The sequence below is a fragment of the Neoarius graeffei genome, chromosome 28, assembly GCF_027579695.1.
Source record: "Neoarius graeffei isolate fNeoGra1 chromosome 28, fNeoGra1.pri, whole genome shotgun sequence".
Taxonomy (NCBI): Eukaryota; Metazoa; Chordata; class Actinopteri; order Siluriformes; family Ariidae; genus Neoarius; species Neoarius graeffei.
The window spans coordinates 3,727,535-3,746,605 of NC_083596.1; the positions used below are offsets into that span (position 1 = coordinate 3,727,535).

The 19,071-nt window shown below is 40.9% G+C and overlaps 1 protein-coding gene across 1 annotated transcript in view; it reads left to right on the forward strand.

Moving 5' to 3' along the window:
- brinp1 (bone morphogenetic protein/retinoic acid inducible neural-specific 1) overlaps nt 1-19,071 on the forward strand; it is a 225,344-nt gene that overhangs the window by 100,577 nt on the left and 105,696 nt on the right. The window contains exons 3-4 of the mRNA XM_060912379.1: nt 5,952-6,142; nt 17,405-17,574. Of these exons, the coding sequence (XP_060768362.1) occupies nt 5,952-6,142; nt 17,405-17,574 (361 nt within the window). The remainder of the gene's footprint in view (nt 1-5,951; nt 6,143-17,404; nt 17,575-19,071) is intronic.

Sequence of the window (19,071 nt, forward strand, 5' to 3'; positions counted from 1 at the left end):
GATCCATTAAGGATTCTAATTTTTCATGGAGACAAGCCTGTTGATTGAAAGCCAAAGCACCTTTAATGCTTGTACTTTTTCTAAGATTGTAGATCACAGATGCAGGACTGAATCTAAAGATTTGACAGAACATCCTGTATTTTATGTTCCGAAATAAATGTGTTCCTCAAAGGTTTTGTGGATTGTGAATTATTCTTATGTTTATAAATATGTTCTGCTTGACCATCACTAAAAGAGAAGTCCTCTGTCATAGGGTTCTAGAAAGCACCACGAAGGGTTCACCTAGAAACACATGGATGCAGGATTGAAATATGGTTTTGTATGTTCTTTTAAAAAGGTTCCTCTATTTTTTTTTTTTTTGATAGTTAATGGTTCTTAACTTCCTAAAAGCACTGTACTTGACTGTCTCTGAAAAAGAAACCTTTTGTCACAGGGTTTTAAAAGGAGCTTTTGGACCAAACAGTTCTCAGGACTTATTGAGAGGAACTACCTACTGGGGAGCTCCCTTGAGAAGTACAAACCTTCAAGGGCTTTTTTTTTTTTCTTTTGGCATTTGCACCACCAGTAAGACACTGAAGTTGTGCAACCCTTCTTGTTAGCATGATGCTAGCAGGAAATGTTAGTTGATATTTATATGTTCCGCTTAGACGTGCCAAAATCATGCTGTATTTCCTTTGTTGCATATAGGCTCAATAAAGCCTGGACTTCTGTTTGTTGGTGTTTTTTTTTTCTCTCCATTTTTTAACACTTAGAGCTGCTGTTTATGCTGCAAATATTTTACACCAGATTTTTAAAAACGGTGGTTGCTGGTCCTGCAATGGCACAATCATGTACGTACACTTACAGTACATCACTCATGATTCCTCTTCTACTTGAAGAGTACCTACCCTGAAATACCGGCTATAAAACCCCTCAAAAGAGTGTTCTAACAACAACAATCATTCTCTGTTCCTGCAGTGTGACCACACAAAAAAGGAGGAACTTCCTTCAAAAGTTATAGGAACTATGGAAAAATTCATCTGGTTCAAAAGCTCCTCCAGAGAACATTGAAGGATATTCTCAGAAAGACAACAAAAGTTTCCTTGAGGATTGTTGCAATTTTACAATCTTCTCCACTCTTTGAACAACAATAACAACAACAACATAGTTCCTCAAACATTCCTCTTTTTTTGGATAGTTTATGGTTCTTAGCTTCTGAAAGTTGTTCTGCTTCACCTTCTCTGAAAGAGAAAGTCTTTGTCACAGGGTTCTACACAGAACCACGCCTTCAGTGGTTTCCCCAAAGGGCCAAAACAACAAACCATTATCAGTGGTCTATTGAACCTTACCATACAGTACACTCTTACAGAACAATGTTGTATTTAGCTCCTGAAAGTTTTAATGGTTGTCCCTCTGAGGGAAGATTTTGAGGTACCAGGTAGAAGGTACCTCACAACAGAGGGTTTTCAACAGACCAGCTTTCAACAAAATAAGCTACCAGCATTAAGATTAACCATCCGAAGAACCCTTGAAGAGTCTATGGGATAAATGTTGGGATCCACTATTGACTGTTTTTATTTCATCACTTTTCTTCTCATAATTTGTCACACTTTAATATGGTCCTTTAAGAAAGTGTTCCTTGGGGGTTCTTTGGCTGGTTAAGCCCATCCAAAGGTTTTTCTTTGGATAAAAGGTTGGATGGGGGCCCATTGGATGGGGAAGCCATGGCACAATGGTTAGAGAAGCCACTTTGGGATCAAAAGGTCACTGGTTTGATTCCCTGGGCCAGCAGGAATTGCTGAAGTGCCCTTGAGCAAGGCATCTAACCCTCAACTGCTTCCCAGGCTGCTCTGGGTACGTTGTATGTTGCTTTGGAGAAGAGCATCTGCTAAATGCCCATAATGTAAGGGCTCTTAACTTTTGAAAGGGGTTTGATACAGTATCAGTGTAAAAATATCAAATGAGGGAATTGCCCATTTTGATAACTAATTTACTGAGACAGTGTTTGGTAGTTGACTCAAATTTTTAGATCAAAAATATTTCCATTGCTAAATTTCCTGCACTGAAACTCTGTCTAGTGAATCACCGCACAGTTCCAGTCAGATATAAATTCAACATGAGATCTGTAGGTCTTGGTGCATAATTTTATCAGCATCACTGCATCTGTTCCTTGTTAGTTTCTGTCTCTGTTCTTTGGTAGAAATAGAACTGGACATTAGCAAAGCCGCTGGTGCACCAATTAACCAAAAATCACTCGCTGCAGGGATCTGTCCGTTTTTCAAACGAACCGTGCTGGAAGACCGATTTGCGCTTGATTATGCGGTTGTGCGGCTGTCTGTTTGTTCTCGGCAATGAGAAATAAACACACAGGCGCCACAGAAATGTGGCGTCGGAGTTGGCTGCACTCTCAAATGAGGTCGCTAGGGAATTAACTTGTGACAAGAATCCCGTGCTTGGTCTCTGACCATCAAAAGAAGCGAGAGAAGCAAACGCAAAAAAAGAGGAAGATGAACAGAATTGAGATGAGATGAGCAAACCAACACAGGGTTTTTCAGACCTTGCAGCGCTGTATGTTATTACAGGAAGGCGTGTGGGTAAAGATGGGCTGAAACATGTGTCAAAAGTAATGGCACATCTGTCAGGAAGGTGTCATGTCATCACGTGTTATGTAGCATATATTTTGTGGATTGCATGAGAAATGCAATTGCATTAGATCCACAGCATTTTCCAAACACGTGACTAAAACTCTGAATCATAAGAACCCCATTTTTCAGTTTGTTAATCTGAACATATGGCCCAAACTGCATATGCTTGCACATATGGCTAATGACTAGGGCTAAGGGGCATGTTTGAGCTATAAGCTACATTTGATTCTATGCCAATTTGAGAAAGAGTGGTTGCTAGCGACAGAAATCTTTGTGGTGTTCACATTTCCTGAAGCCAAATAACCCAGAAAGCATTCAAAGAATGTACAGTAAAGGGGTTTTGAGAGCTGCCTTGCAATGCTAGGCTGCTACAGCAACCAAGAGCTAAGAATGGTCTGTACAACAATTTTGAAATGCTTCCAAGGCTTCAGAGTCTTTTGAAAATCTGGGATCCAGATCTAAAATGCTGATGTGCCACACAATAAATATAGCAAGAAATCAACTCTATAAAGCCGATTATTTTATGATAACTACTGGCTAAACTCTGTGGTCTGTCTTCCCATACCATTTTGCTTTCGATGATATTTGTAATCCATTGCAGCTCTCACTCATTAAGGGATCTGTTAAGAATACCAGTATACATTCCTCGCAGACATTCCTCATAACTTCCCACACACACACACACACACACCCATTTATTTCCTCATCATTTTTTCTCTCTGGTGCAACTTTATGCACAGGCTTAATACGCCTCATTATCTGCCCTACTTTACCTTGAGATTTGTTGATGCGAAGGCAGACACAGTGCAATTTGCATATATTTGCTCCCACTCCCTTGAAGAGCAGTAATTAGAAAGCGCTTAGATCCATTTCACAAGGCAAGAGCCCGTGAGCTTCACCTGTCATGTGGGCCGCAGCAAACCTCAGCTGCACAATTGAATTAGCATCGCCCAGTGTTTTTTGCAGTGCTCTGGCTTATAGTGGGAAAATCCGATGCAGCCCAAAGGTAAAAACCTGTTGATCCTGATTCTGTGAGATGTCTGACTAAGGATGTGTCATCATCAGAAATTATTCTGGTGCTGGCAGCGCAGCGTGGGCCAACCCCATGCAGGTAGACTTAATTGTACGATGATGCCTGGCGCTACCAGCTGCCTGGTGATGTTTTCATTATGACACCAACCTCAAAGCCCTCCAAAATTTCCGCCAATTGTTTGACACCTCCAAAAACACTGCGCCATTCACACATTCCACTGAGCCACACCGAGCGGCTCCCAGCGGAAATAAATAAGGCAATGTGTGAGTGCCTTGATAAGGGGTGGATTATCTTATTCACTTTCAGAAGAAGAAGGGACTGTGCCTATCTATTTATAAATGCTTGTTACAGGGATGGAGTCTTTTAGTTTATGCACCCAAAGGTTGCAGCATACTCTTAGGACCTCAGAGAATGTTATGCTCAGTGATGGCTGGTCAGGGTATTCGATGTGAGGCTCAAATACAATATCTATCTGTAGCTTATCAGTAAAACATATAATTTTGAGCAATGCATTATATCACTAGGTTTCATTGATGAACCTATGCGGGCAAATGATTATGCACACTTATGGGCAGATAGAGAATTCCATCCATTCATCCATCCATCCATTATCTATGTGTACCATTATCCATCATACGCTAATTTGGCAGGGTCACAGGGGAAACTGGAGCCAATCCCAGCTGATTCTAAGCGAGAGGTGGGGTCCACCCTGGGCAGGCCATTGAATTGCATTCATGATATTCTAATTCTGTTGCTTGTTTCAAGTCATAACACAACCAGACATGGTAACAGAAATGTTGCCTCACTCTCTGTCTGCCTTTGTGTATATTTCTGTTTTTAATCGTATGCTCGTTTTAACCAAGCCACTGTAACATATCAATTTTCCACTAAGGAACTGACAAAGTAGAGTCTTATCTTATTGTACCACAAGGGACAAGATATGCTTTGAGGATTTATGTGTGTTTACTGATGACATCAAGTGCTGTACCCTTGTCTGCATGATAGATCCTACCTTGAAAAATAATAAGCCCAACAAACAGAATTCAGTACGAGAGAGACCTGTCCTACTTTATTCATTCCCTGGCTTGAAAGATGTGTAAGAAAAATGGCTCCAAATTCTCCTAATTATCCGATGATGTGAAGTCATGAAGCAGAAATTTGAGTTTATTGGTTGCTACCCCAAGCACCAAGGCAATTTAATTTAAGGCTGATGAAGGAAGTAAGCAGGTAAGGGTTTAATGCTGAGGTACATCCTCTGAGGCAAGGATCAAGTCAATTACAAACCCTTGAGATCCAGCCTCCATGTCCCTAGTTACCCTGATTCTTCCATCCTAGTGATTAACACATCTCCCAAGGCCAAAGACTCAAGTGGCGGCAGACGCTGATGCCAGAGATCTCCATGGCGATGACCCAGTGGCGCTGAATCAAAGCTTAATGAACCACTTTGGTTCTCTTACTCTCTCTCCGACCCATTGATAATGTTTTTCATTCCTGCTTAGTTACACTCGGATGGGGTGATTTGCACCGGAATGCACCTCAGATGCATTTTAGTGTCTTTGTCAAGGGTTTTTTCAATTTTGCACTCCATTACAGGAAGTGTGTTTCTTTGTCTATAGCGAAGTTCAAATGAAAAAGCAATCTGGCCAATATAAGAGATTAGCAAGCCGACAGTCGGCCCATTGGCGGAAATCAACTCAAGTGTGATGTTCATCTGTATTTACTTAATTAAGATAGGAATCGCGAACAATGATAGCCAGTGGGCAGCTCTTGTTTTGATAAGAAAGCATTGTGGGTGTCTTTATTTGGATTTTGATATGCTTATTCTTTTTTTTTTTCGACTCAAGGCTAAATGTGATTGGCTGCTTCATATTTATCTTTATGCTCTGCTGATCCTTGTCTTAGTTTGAGTCATAATTATTATAATTCATTTGATTATAAGAGAAAATAAAACACAGTTGTCCCTACCATAACTCTTTTAAGAAGTCAATAGTTGAAACTTTATATTTTTTCCTTTACTGTACACTGTGTAAAATAAAATGTTACTAAAATGAAATAACTGCAAATCACACAGAGCAAGACTGAAATTTTTCAGTCCTGATTTTACCTTCAATATCTTTACACCAAAAATGATGCCACTGATATGATCTGGTTTAAAACTTTTCACTAGTCCTTTCTAGACAAGAACAACATTCAGTGGTGACCATCTTGGGTCTTTGAACTCTTATCATATGCACTGGCTTTCAGTGTTTGGCATTTTGTTCCTCATGGTTCCATCTGCCTTCCTTTGCTTGTAGGGAGTTTGCGCGTTGGAAGGTGAGGAATACAGCCATCGAGCGGCGGGATTTGATCCACAGTCCCGTGCCCCTCATGCCCGAGTTCCAGAGGAGCATGAGGCTTCTGGGACGGCGTCCATCCACGCAGCACTTCATTGACACCATCATCAAGAAATATGGTACTCACATCCTCATCTCGGCCACGCTTGGAGGTAAGTGGCAGACAGACAAATGTAGATGCACTTATTATAATTATGCATTCAGCATTTGGGATTCTTTGTGTGACTGCCGTGATGTGTTTTTTCTCTGGGTATTTTTACTTTTAGATTAATAAATGTGATTATCTGAAGGGAAATGCAGGTAAAGCATAATTTTGCTCAAGTACACAGGAGATGTTCTAGAAGTCCCAAAAAGTACTATGACTTTTCCCACCCTGCAAGTTTCACCAGTTAACTAGAGATCCTGAGATGATTATAGAAACAGCAAAGCAAGCTCCAGGGTCTTCAGTTCAATCCTGAGCTCGCTTTTTGGTGTCATCCACACAGTAGGTGTGTGCATGGTGCATTTTGATGGCCTGGAGTCCTATCCAGGGTGTGTTCCCGCCTTGTTCTCTGTGTTCCTGAGATAAGTTCTGGATCTGCAGCAACCCTGACCAGGATAAAGCATTTACTGAAGATGGATAAACAGATGAGAAGGAGCTGCAATGAAACTCGATGGTTGGAAGAGTGCATGCACCAAGATACCAACTAAAACAGATTATCACAATGAGAACTAAATTAATGCATGAACTCGGAAGAACATCGAGAAAACTTAATTCATGACCACACGGTCTTCAAAATATTCACAGCCAGAAATGTAGGGCTGACTTCACTTATGATCTTGAGACAATAATAGTAGATCAACAGTACCAAGAAAAAAAAAGAGACATGTGTTTCTGCATAAATATTCAAAAACTCTCAGAAGATCAACGTCTTCAGGCATATCTTGAAGGTTGTGCGGGAATACCCTGAACAAATGCAAGACAGTTCATTCCACCATCAGTAAAAAGTTGGTGGTATTGCCAAGCCAAGTTCTGTTTCATGATCAAGATGGACTGTAGGGCTTGAGGAGTGAATCTAATGTCACAAGTACCATCTGGATGGTTAACAGTTCTAGCTGTCTAAAGGACTTTTCCTTGCTTGACACAGAACCTTTAAGATTTCTCTAAGGGGGATAAAGTTAAGTCCACTTTAGATGCTTTAAGACCCTCAACTCTTCAAAGAACTTTTGAGGAACCCTTTATTTAAGAGTATAGGTTATCACCAAGGCTTGAGGGCTTGAGCAGTTACAGGAATCCTAATAAGAGATGTGTCTATTTTTACTCTGGTACCTCAGCGATAGCTAATCTCAGAGGCTAAGGGTCTGGAAAGTGAGTAAAACCCTAAAACCTCAAGTGCTCATCTGGACACTTGTTATGGAAAGTGGTTTCTCAAGGATTCTTTGGTTGGTTGGTTCATGGTGCTACATGCAACTGTTTTTTCCCCCATGGAACCCTTAGTTGTAGAGTTGTACGTAGAATTTCAAGAACCTTTAAGGGTGCTAGATTCTCAGATTAGACTCTTTCCCTTGGAAATCACCTTGGATAAATAAATGTATTGCACTGGCTAAGTGGTTAAACCAGATGTGCTATTCATGCTCATGAGAAGGCTAAATAAGAGAAAATAAATATATGGTTGTATGATTTTTGAGTGCTGAGGACTGAGTTTAAAGGCGTCACGCAGTGGCGATAAAAGTCGCATTATTCTGCACCAGAATGCTTTCGAGATTCGAAATAAATTGACCGTCGATTTTTCAAAAGCTTCCCGCGGTTGTAATCGGTCCTTATTTGATCATGCCCATCACTTGAAATTTTCCGCGTTCGCAGCGCCCCCTCTCGGTCAATGGAACAGCTGCGTGACGTCATACCAGTAACCACTCGGTGCAGTTGCAATGACGGACACACCAGAAAATAGGAGCGATGCTGAGGAAATTAGCTTTGATTTTACCGATACAGAAGAAGAAAATGGCCCACAAGTAGAGATTTTGACAGCTGAATGTCCTGGTGGTATCCAGCATTACAGATTTGAACCTGAGCGCTCATCTTCAGAAGAAAATGAGGACAGTTCTGACGACGACAGAAACGAAGACGGGCGACTTGAAGACTTGTTTTGGTTGGTTTCTCTGACTAAATCACTACTTATGTGTATTTTTAAAGACCATTTTCACTTGAATTAGAATGCTGTGTGATTAATCTATGATTATGTGTAATACTGATAGCTGTAGGGGGTGAAAGTATAGCTAGAAAGATTGAATTCTAGCAACTTGACAGCTTGCGATCTCGCGAAATGCAGTGGGCCTTCTGATACAGTAGACCCCTTGATATTCCAGTTTTCATCATTTTCCTTTTATTGCGGTTGATTTTAACTTGATATTCAGTATGTTATAGGCTGGGAGTATTGAGCTTTGTATTGTATTGTTTAGTAAACGTACAATCGTCAGTAATAAGTGATAATTATTAGTTAAAGGCAGCTCTGTGGCATAAATCTTTCAATTAATCTTCTGTCATCCATTTGCTAAAATTATGTGCCACGTGTTATCAAGACAACACTTCATGTGACAAAGAAAGATATGACAAATACATAAATGTATGAAAATCATTTTGTACAATTAATGATTGATACATAGAAACACTTAACACATGTGTGGCAGCGGGGGCGTGGTCAAGCGCCGGTCTGTGACAGGAGGGCGGAGCCAGGGAAGGTGAGTAGCAGAATCATTACACCTGACGGTAATTAACCTGTGTTTTCCCAGTAACCGCGCCCTATTTAAGGAGGCAGAGGGAGAGCAGAGAAGAGCTCATCCCGGGACAAGAACACAGTGTGTGTTTCGCTATCAGATTAAAACTAGCGGTTATACTGAAAAGTCTGGCAATAAAAAGCCTATTTGCATCTGAAGCGTTGTCCTGCCGTCCTCTGTGCTCCACCCACACTTCAGAAAGCTCTACAGTGGTGCCAAAACCCGGGACAAGGTGGAGCACCAACCTCGCAGCCCCATGGAATCCTCCCTGTTCGCGGACCTGGTCCACGCCCTCGCCACGGCTCAGCAAAGCCAGCACCAGGCGCTCGTCACGCTCCGAAAGGAGCAAGAGTGGCGCTTCGAAGCCCTGGTGCTGGCCCAGCAGGAAGATCGCGAGGCGTTCCGGCATCTCCTCGCGTCGGCGGGGTCCACCAGCGCCCCGGCCTCGGGCCCGTCTCCCCTCACCGTGACCAAGATGGGCCCGAAGGACGACCCCGAGGCATTTCTCACATTGTTCGAGCAGGTCGCCGAAGCCTCGGGGTGGCCGATGAAGCGGCGCGCCTCCTCCCCCTCCTGACGGGAGAGGCGCAGCTGGCCGCGCTATAACTCCCCGCCGACCGGCCTACGCAGACCTTCGCCGGGCTGTCCTCCAGCGCGTGGGGCGCACGCCAGAACAGCGCCAGTGCTTCCGCGCGCTGGAGGACGGCCCGGCGAAGGTCCGCGTAGGCCAGCTGGCGGGGAGTTATAGCGCAGCCAGCTGCGCCTCTCCTGTCAGGAGGGGGAGGAGGCGCGCCGCGCGCTGCTCCATCGGCCACCCCGAGGCTTCGGCGACCTGCTCGAACAATGTGAGAAACGCCTCGGGGTCGTCCTGCGGGCCCATCTTGGTCACGGTGAGGGGAGACGGGCCCGAGGCTGGGGCGCTGGTGGACCCCGCCGATGCGAGGAGATGCCGGAACGCCTCACGATCTTCCTGCTGGGCCAGCACCAGGGCTTCGAAGCGCCGCTCTTGCTCCTTTCGGAGCGTGACGAGCGCCTGGTGCTGGCTTTGCTGAGCCGTGGCGAGGGCGTGGACCAGGTCCGCGAACGGGGAGGATTCCATGGGGCTGCGAGGTTGGTGCTCCACCTTGTCCTGGGTTTTGGCACCACTGTAGAGCTTTCTGAAGTGTGGGTGGAGCACAGAGGACGGCAGGACAACGCTTCAGATGCAAATAGACTTTTTATTGCCAGACTTTTCAGTATAACCGCCAGTTTTAATCTGATAGCGAAACACACACACTGTGTTCTTGTCCCGGGATGAGCTCTTCTCTGCTCTCCCTCTGCCTCCTTAAATAGGGCGCGGTTACTGGGAAAACACACAAAACACAGGTTAATTACCGTCAGGTGTAATGATTCTGCCACTCACCTTCCCTGGCTCCGCCCTCCTGTCACAGACCGGCGCTTGACCACGCCCCCGCTGCCACAATGTGTTTTTAAAAAAATTATTTTTTTCTATCAATACCTAGCCATGACCTTGAAATCAGATCCATTGATAACAGTCACAAATAGTGTTCAGTGTTTGTTGTTACAGCCAAACACAATACACCGATTAGGCATTTTGTATCACAGAATATTAATACATCATTTCATAGTGTTTTGAGTGTTCAAAACTATCCACAAACTGAATAAATCCACAAAATCCGCAATGTAAACAACTCTGGTAAACGCACGCTATAGAGAAAACATGGGGACAGGCCAGCATCACCCAAGGGAGGTTACTGGTATGACATCACACATAAGTTGACCTAGTTAACGGCTGGCTGCCTAAATTTGGCTGTGCGCGTCAACTTTAAATGCTTGTAGCGGGCGCATCGTGACACTGAGATCGCGGGAAACCGAGGGGCTTGAATAACCCACCAAACCCGACATTTTGACACATGATATAGCCTGATTGCTGAAATTACCGCACGACGCCTTTAAGGTATCTAGGTTTTTGTACTAACAGGTTCCCAAGTGGACGCAACCTAAAGATCACTCCAGTTGATTGCTTGCACAGTTATCACCATTATTTGAATATTTTTTTGTTTGGATATGCCTGCAATATTTTCTAATGACTTTATTTGTTTCTATTTCCCAAAATATAAACAAATGAGTTAAATTAAATCAGCATGACCATGACCAGGCAGCACATGTATAAACGTGTCTTTAGTTTGCACTATCAGCGCTGGCACAAATTGTTAATCTCACTCAGGCTTTTTCTAAATTCTTCTTCTTCTAATGTGTTTTAAGATGATATTTCTCCCTCAGTTTTCAACCACTCATCACCAAATTTCACATGAAGAATACCTCTGGGCTGACTTATGTTGCTATGACTTTTGGTACTGATCTGGATCACTGATCCGGAATGATCCATGAAAAACTGGATTGTTTTCAATCACTTATAACTTTGTCAATTTTCATGATTTTTTCAATCTTTTTTTTTTATTTTGTTCAGGGTGGCAGGGTGCAACTTTTCCCCACTAAGCATCATTCTCTATCTCCTACCATTCTGGATCTATAGGGTACAGTGACCAGATGTCCCAGTTTGTAACAGCTAGTGCAAATCACTGTGACTTTAGTCACAGTCTCTATCTAGTTCTGTTTGCTAGCACATCCAGGAATGTAAACACCTTCTTCTTCTTCTTCTTCCTCTTCTTCTTCTCCTCCTCCTCTCCTATGTGTGTTCGAAGCTCCAGACGCTCATTCCCCAGAGGTCTCCTATTTCAGTCTAGCACTTGCACATTAAAGTACGATATAATGTATGGCTGATACAATGGTGAAATGCACACAGAGTGGCGGCCTGTAGCTATTATATTAAAAGTATAGAGAGACAAAGCTGGAGAGAATGAGGAAAAAAGAGAGAGGATGCTCTCTTTTACAGCTTATTTTGCTTATAGCTACTGTCTGAAAGCCTTTATATTTCACTCCTATTCATGAGCACTCAAAACCTTTGCATACACTCAGACTATTATAAAAGGTATAGACCTTAATGTTAGTGTGAATGTGCTTTAAAAACCCATATTGTAGTCACCATAATCCTTGCTTATTTGAAATAAAAGACATCTATAATCCAGAGTATGTGGTGAATTTTCCATACAGCCCATACAGAGATGGAAACCACTGAATTGTCACTGATTTTATCATGAAAAATACATCAAATATAACCAAATTTATCTGAAATATCTCATAGTAAGAGTATGATAAGCAAGTATAAGATTAGCATACCTACTATATTGAAACATTTTCTCTCGTCTAAAGCTCCGATTTGTCTTGTTCTTGTTTAAAATGAGCACCATTATGCCAATAGAACAAAACTCATAAACAAACAAACAGCTCTTTTTGTATTTTTAGAAATAATCTTAAAATCTTATATCCATTACAGTATAACAATCTTAGAAAATGCTCAGGATATTTTCAGTCACTAAGATATCATTTCCCCCCAATGAGTTTGTTTTGAATTCATGGTTGTGATGTCACTACACTGAACACATTTGCTTATGCAAATCTGTAGCACAGCCATTGGCTTGGAAGTATACACTGAACTATATTTTTCCCAAAGACCCTGAGGATTTAATTCCAAGCCTAGCTGTTTGTTCAGCAGAGACTTTTGTATATTTAATGAGGCACAGATTTTTGTTAAAAAGCCCTAGCTGAGTGATGGGTCAATTCCAACTCTTTTGGACCAGGCAGCAAATGTGCAGCCTATAAGTCGTCCACTTCATACTGTATATTGTAACAGCTAACAATTCTAGTGGTTGATACCTATCTTACTTTTGTAGCATTAGTCTGTATTTTGTAGTGTGAGTGAATTCTGGGGGTCTTATTTCACAGTATCATTCATACGTTAAGCAGAAGCCATTATTTATCGCTCTTGTTTGACATGTAACAAGGTCAGCCAATCAGAACAGACTTAATTTACATGCATACTGTATATCTCACTTAAGGTCACCATAACAAAAAAATATATATATATATTATACATGGAAAATGGTCATGTGAAAAAAAAGGAAAATGCTTTTGCTCAGTATTCAATTCAGTTCAAATCAGTTTTATTTTTATAGCACTTTCAACAATTGACTTTGTCACAAAGCAGCTTTACAGAAATCAGAATATAAAATTGATTTTTTTTTTAAATGTATGAATTTGTCCTGAATAAGGAAGCCAGGGGTGATGGTGGCAAGGAAAACCTCCCTGAGACGACAAGAAAGAAACCTTTAAGAATATTTACCTTAAATGAAATATTAGATTTAAAATATTACAATAATTCATATTTGAAGTAAAATTAAAAAATAAGAATGGAAATATTTTAAAATATACTCTAAACTCTTATAATTAACCTACAAAGCAATGCATGGGGATTTTTTTTTTTGTGTGTGTGTGTATGTGTGTGTGTGTGCCAAGGGTCTTAATTTATTTTCACAACAGCCAGTAGCCGAGAAATTAACTAGTATTTGGTAAAATAAGTTATCAATATTTGTATCAGGAAAAAAACTACTATAAAATGTAAATTTTTATACATGGCAAAAATTTTGTAATTATTGATTGTGGCACAGTGGCATACTGCATCGGTGTCCACTATGACCATGTCCATGTTATTTAACAGAGAAACCTAATTGTCAATATGAACATTTTCTTAATATACTTTCATTCTCTTTACACTTGAACAACATTTCACATGCATGGAAATTGCTGTACACATAATAAATTGTTCCTAACCTCCAGAGCAGCCCTGTTTACTGATATTACTGATGCTGTGTGGTGCAGTGCGGCTCCATCTTGCTGTTTGCCGTGTTGCTCTGCGTGTGTTTGTTATGACACGTGTCAAAAGCACAAAGCAGGTCTCGAGACGAGCTAGCATACAGCTAGACTGCACTTAACGCTAATACTCTACACTGACCTCTAATGAACAGCTAATGGTTTTTTAATGAGCTATAATTGTGGGTCTGTGTCTCTGGCTGCTTTCCCTGCCTCTAGGTTTAACACAAGCATCACGTCGGCGATATTAATCCGCCATCACAGACTTTTTCAGAAGCCATTCCACATCACTTCTTTGATCCTCTCATACACACACACCACCACCACCAACACCACCAGCACCATTTGGCCATAAAACAGAATAGGAAATCAATATAAGCTGTATCTGCTTTCCAGTCCACAGGACTGTGATAAATCCTAAACAGGTGTAAGGCTGAGATTGAGACGATGTGTACTATCAGACTGCGGGCCATAGTGGTGTCCAGGTTCGATTTCATTCCTGCTGCAGCACCGATTTGGTTAAAATGGCCAAAGATCAAGCTCAAGATTATGTCACTGGTCAACTGAAATGCAACTCTCGTTCATTTTTGATTACCGGTCCCAAAATATAAAGAGAAATACAAGGGCTAACAACAAAACAACAACAAAAATGGTGGAAAGACCTGAGATACTTTTCACCTAATACTTCTGACTTCTACTCACTATACGGTAATTGCAACTACTATCTTATTAACTTCACCCCCTCCCACCCCCCCCTTTGATCCCAATTTGGTCACTGGCTTGAACCCATTACATGTCATGCTACATCACACTGCAGCTGTACATGCTCTGAGTACCTGACTATCTGCCCTCTTCTGCATACACGAGCTCATGTCATGGCAGAGATCATGGCCAGTTTCTTCTCTTTTGAGATGTGAACTTGCAATCTCCTGATGATAAGGTAAATGCATTCTCTGGCTGTATTTAATGTTATGAAACTAGGATGTAAAGCTCTAATTAACTATACAATATTTCAAACACACCATGACATGGATTTGATTATCAACCAACCAGTGGCAGCACTTTAAAGACAGCCATAACTAATCAGAAAGTCAATATAAAATAAAAACAAAGCAGGCCCAGTACTCCACCCTGAGGTACTCCTAATATATTTTATTATAATTTTGTCCTTGTTGTAGCAATAAGAAACATAGATACTGTTAATAAATGGCACCCATGATCTCTTCAGCTTGCGTTCATGACCAGCAGTATTACTGTACTACCTTGGGAGCAAAATTCTGGAGCCGAAACCAAAACAATCCAAGTATCACACAGTTGCACATTAATTTGAAATCAAATCTCGATTCCTACTTGAACTAGGGGCAAGCTTAATGAGCAGGCGAGGCATTAATTTCAGCCTCTTATTTGACCTGCAGGAATTTTGTTTGATGGACATGGCCACCGGCTTCTCTGATTAAAAAGGAACCTAGCATTCCACCCTGAGGTACTTACCACAAGAGAATATTATACATGCAGGTTAATGGGAAGTTGTTAAGTGTGCTGACTTTACACAGGGGTCAAGTGTGTGTGTGTGTGTGTGTGTGTGTGTGTGTGTGTGTGTGTGTTGGAAAGAATATGAATGTAGCACTGGTAGTTATGTGACCGGTCAGTGCAGACTGCCTAAGGCAAAATGGCCAATCAGGGTCCAGGGGTGCTGAGTGTATGTGACATGATTTTGAGCGCTTTTCAGATATTCTGCTGTGACCTTTGGATATGGAAAAGGAAAAGAGAGAGAGAGAGAGAGATGGAGTGAGAATATTTACTTGATCAACACAGCAGTGTGTGCTGTAAACCTGAATTTGCTGAGTGTTGGTTTACTGCTGATGCGTTGTCACACTCATTTTGAAAAAGGTCAGCCAAAGTCGCAGAATCAATCTTAGTTTCATTTATCCCCCTCACCCCCTTTTTTCTTGTCATGCTGAGGGGAAAGAGTCAGAGATCGTGGGCATGACCTGATTTGACATCAGGATCATCTTTGCTGTGGCAGCATGCCGGCATGACAAACAGCAGCATGGATGCAATGCAGTGCTTCAGACAGACGGCCCTTAATCCAATGACATCATGACATCATGAATCTTTCTTTTCACCTTGTACTGATTAGAATAAAACAGTGATTTCAGTTGCACCATCAAGTAATTTACCTGTTAGCTAGCTTGGTCGACTGAGCTAAAACTTAGTAGCTTAATCTGGTTCATGGTTGGAAAAAAAAATACTCAGTGGTGTTTTGTTTTGCTAGCAAATGGTTCCTTCCACCATAGTCATAATAAATAATACTGTATAATATGATATAAATTTAAATTTGATAATTTATATAATGATCACTAACAACAATCTATTATTAAGGATATCATTATATATATATATATATATATATATATATATATATATATATATATATATATATATATATATTGTATATGTGCGCAAGTGAGCAAGACAACAAGCGAGAGAGTATGACTAAACAAAATTGATTTGTGGTTAAAAAAAATTAACTACAGTGCTGTTAAAATAATTTTAATAAATCATTAATAGTATTTCTGGACCCTCCAACTTGCTAGCATGTTACCTGCTAGCTGAGTACTAAGCTAAATGACCCAGCTGTTTAACCATAATGAGGCAACATTAATTAAGCTAGCTAACCACTAGCATTATATAAGCTAGCTAACAGTAGACTGCATTGTTTACTTTATTCAAATTGGTATTTTAGCGGAGCTCCCGCGCGGGCCTTTTGAGTCGATTTTTTTGTGGTTTGTACGTGTACCGCCACTCATACACACCGCCTAGTGGCCAGTGTTAGTAATTACCAGTCATACACACCGCCTTGTGGCCAGTGTTAGTAATTACCAGTCATACACACCGCCTAGTGGCCAGTGTTAGTAATTACCAGTCATACGCACCACCTAATGGCCAGTGTTAGTAATTACCAGTCATACACACCGCCTACTGGCCAGTGTTAGTAATTACCAGTCATACACACCGCCTAGTGGTCAGTGTTAGTAATTACCACTCATACACACCGCCTAGTGGCCAGTGTAAGTAATTACCAGTCATACACACCGCCTTGTGGCCAGTGTTAGTAATTACCAGTCATACACACCGCCTAGTGGCCAGTGTTAGTAATTACCAGTCATACACACCACCTTGTGGCCAGTGTTAGTAATTACCAGTCATACACACCACCTTGTGGCCAGTGTTAGTAATTACCAGTCATACACACCGCCTAGTGGCCAGTGTTAGTAATTACCAGTCATACACACACCGCCTAGTGGCCAGTGTTAGTAATTACCAGTCATACACACCGCCTAGTGGCCAGTGTTAGTAATTACCAGTCATACACACCACCTAGTGGCCAGTGTTAGTAATTACCAGTCATACACACACCGCCTAGTGGCCAGTGTTAGTAATTACCAGTCATGCACACCGCCTAGTGGCCAGTGTTAGTAATTACCAGTCATGCACACTGCCTAGTGGCCAGTGTTAGTGATTACCAGTCATGCACACCACCTAGTGGCCAGTGTTAGTAATTACCAGTCATACACACCGCCTACTGGCCAGTGCTAGCCAGTAAAGAAATAAAACAAAAGAGACTGGCTATAAGAAAATTCTACAACCCAGAAACAGATGGGAGCTCCGCTTTTAGGCAGTACCTCAATCTATCTATTATGCTAATCAGAATGAGAGAGAGAGAGGTTTGTGATTAGCTGATGATTTTCTCACAAAAAACAAGAATAATAATAATTTTAAAAAAAGTTGCTGACCCATTTTTTTTTTTAAATTAAGCCTTCACACACACAATAAAATGTCACAAAAATTGTAGGACAAAAAGTAGATTTTTTGTGTGTGTCCTACAGGTGAGGAGGCTCTCACCATGTACATGGCGAAGAACAAGCTTGACCGGAAGATGGTGAATGCTACGCAGGGGGTGGAGGCGCTGCACCAGCTCGCCTCGTCTTATTTCATCGACCGAGATGGCACCATGCGCAAACTCCATGAGATCCAGATCTCCACCAATGCCATCAAGGTAAATACTTAAATAAATACAAACTAAACATAAATATCTCTTGTCTAGCAGATTGAAAAAAAAAATCTGTTAATCTTCTCTAAGTTATAATGGCAGTAATCTGTTATCATATTAGCTTATCTTAGCTAGCTAGCAATCTTTTCTTGTTATGCTTTTTATAATTACCAAAGGAAACACTTTTTAGTTCCATTAGCCATCTAAACTTAGTGCTTCAGTTTTTTTTAAACAAACAATATATTTATGTCAGTGTTACACAAGACATTTCTCCAATGAATATCTTTGCTAGATTTGTATCGTAGCCTGACTTAAAAAGCTAGCTAATGTTGCACAATGATTCAATACATACACAAGCTAGCATTGTTTACTGTTGATGTTATGAATTGAAACATTTGCATGCCTAATGCTGTAACACCTAACTTTTGTGTTGATATGAGAAACTATTTCAAATATTTTATATTTAGATTTTTTTAGGCGCATACTTATGTTTGTGTCTATAAAGCTGTTTTGTGTTTTCCACTGGACGCTTAGATGAAACACCAATATGGCTACAGAATGTCCCCACAATACTGCGTATATATATATTTTTCAGCTACCTATCTAACAATTCCAATTGTCTTTTAGTTCGTGGATGAAGTAAGGTTTTCACAACTATTACAGAAATTGTAGGTAAACAGGATGCATAAATATATATATGTATTATTTTCTCATATGCATAATTTTAAGTCCAAAATTCTCTCAGAAATGCTGTCAGGTTCATTCCTGTTAGCCAGCCAGCTAGCATTAGCAGCTCATAAACATTTGTGATTATGACTGAAAACCCTCACAGAAATCCTGTCAAGTTTGCTAATCTCTACTAGCTAGCTCACTTTAGCAGCTCAGCTTATAGACATTTATGAATATGACTGAAAAGTCTATCAGAAATTCTGTCACATTTGCTAATTTTACCTAGCGAGCTAGCTTTAGCAGTTAAGAGCATACATATGTATGAATCTGAATAAGAATCTTCTCAGCAATCCTGTCAGATTTGCTAATTTTAACTTGCTAGCTCACAATAGCAGCTCAGATTAATGACATTTATGAATATGACTGAAATTTCTCACAGAAATCTTGTCAGGTTTGCTAATTTCAAGTAGCTAGCTAGCTTTAGCAGCTCAGATGATAAGCATTTATGAATAGGACTGAAAATCCTCTCAGAAATCCTGTCAGGTTTGCTCATTTTAACCATCTAGTTAGCTTTAACAGTTAAGAACATGCACATGTATGAATATGAATAAGAATCCTCTCAGAAATCCTGTCAGGGTCAGTTAATTTCAACTAGCTAGCGAGATCTGGCAGCTTAGATGATAGACATTTATGAATATGACTGAAAATTCTCACAGAAATCCTGTCAGGTTTGCTAATTTCTACTAGCTAGCTAGCTTTAGCAGTTAAGAGCATACATGTATGAATATGAATAAAAATCCTCTCAGAATTCTTGTCAGGTTTGCTAATTTCTAC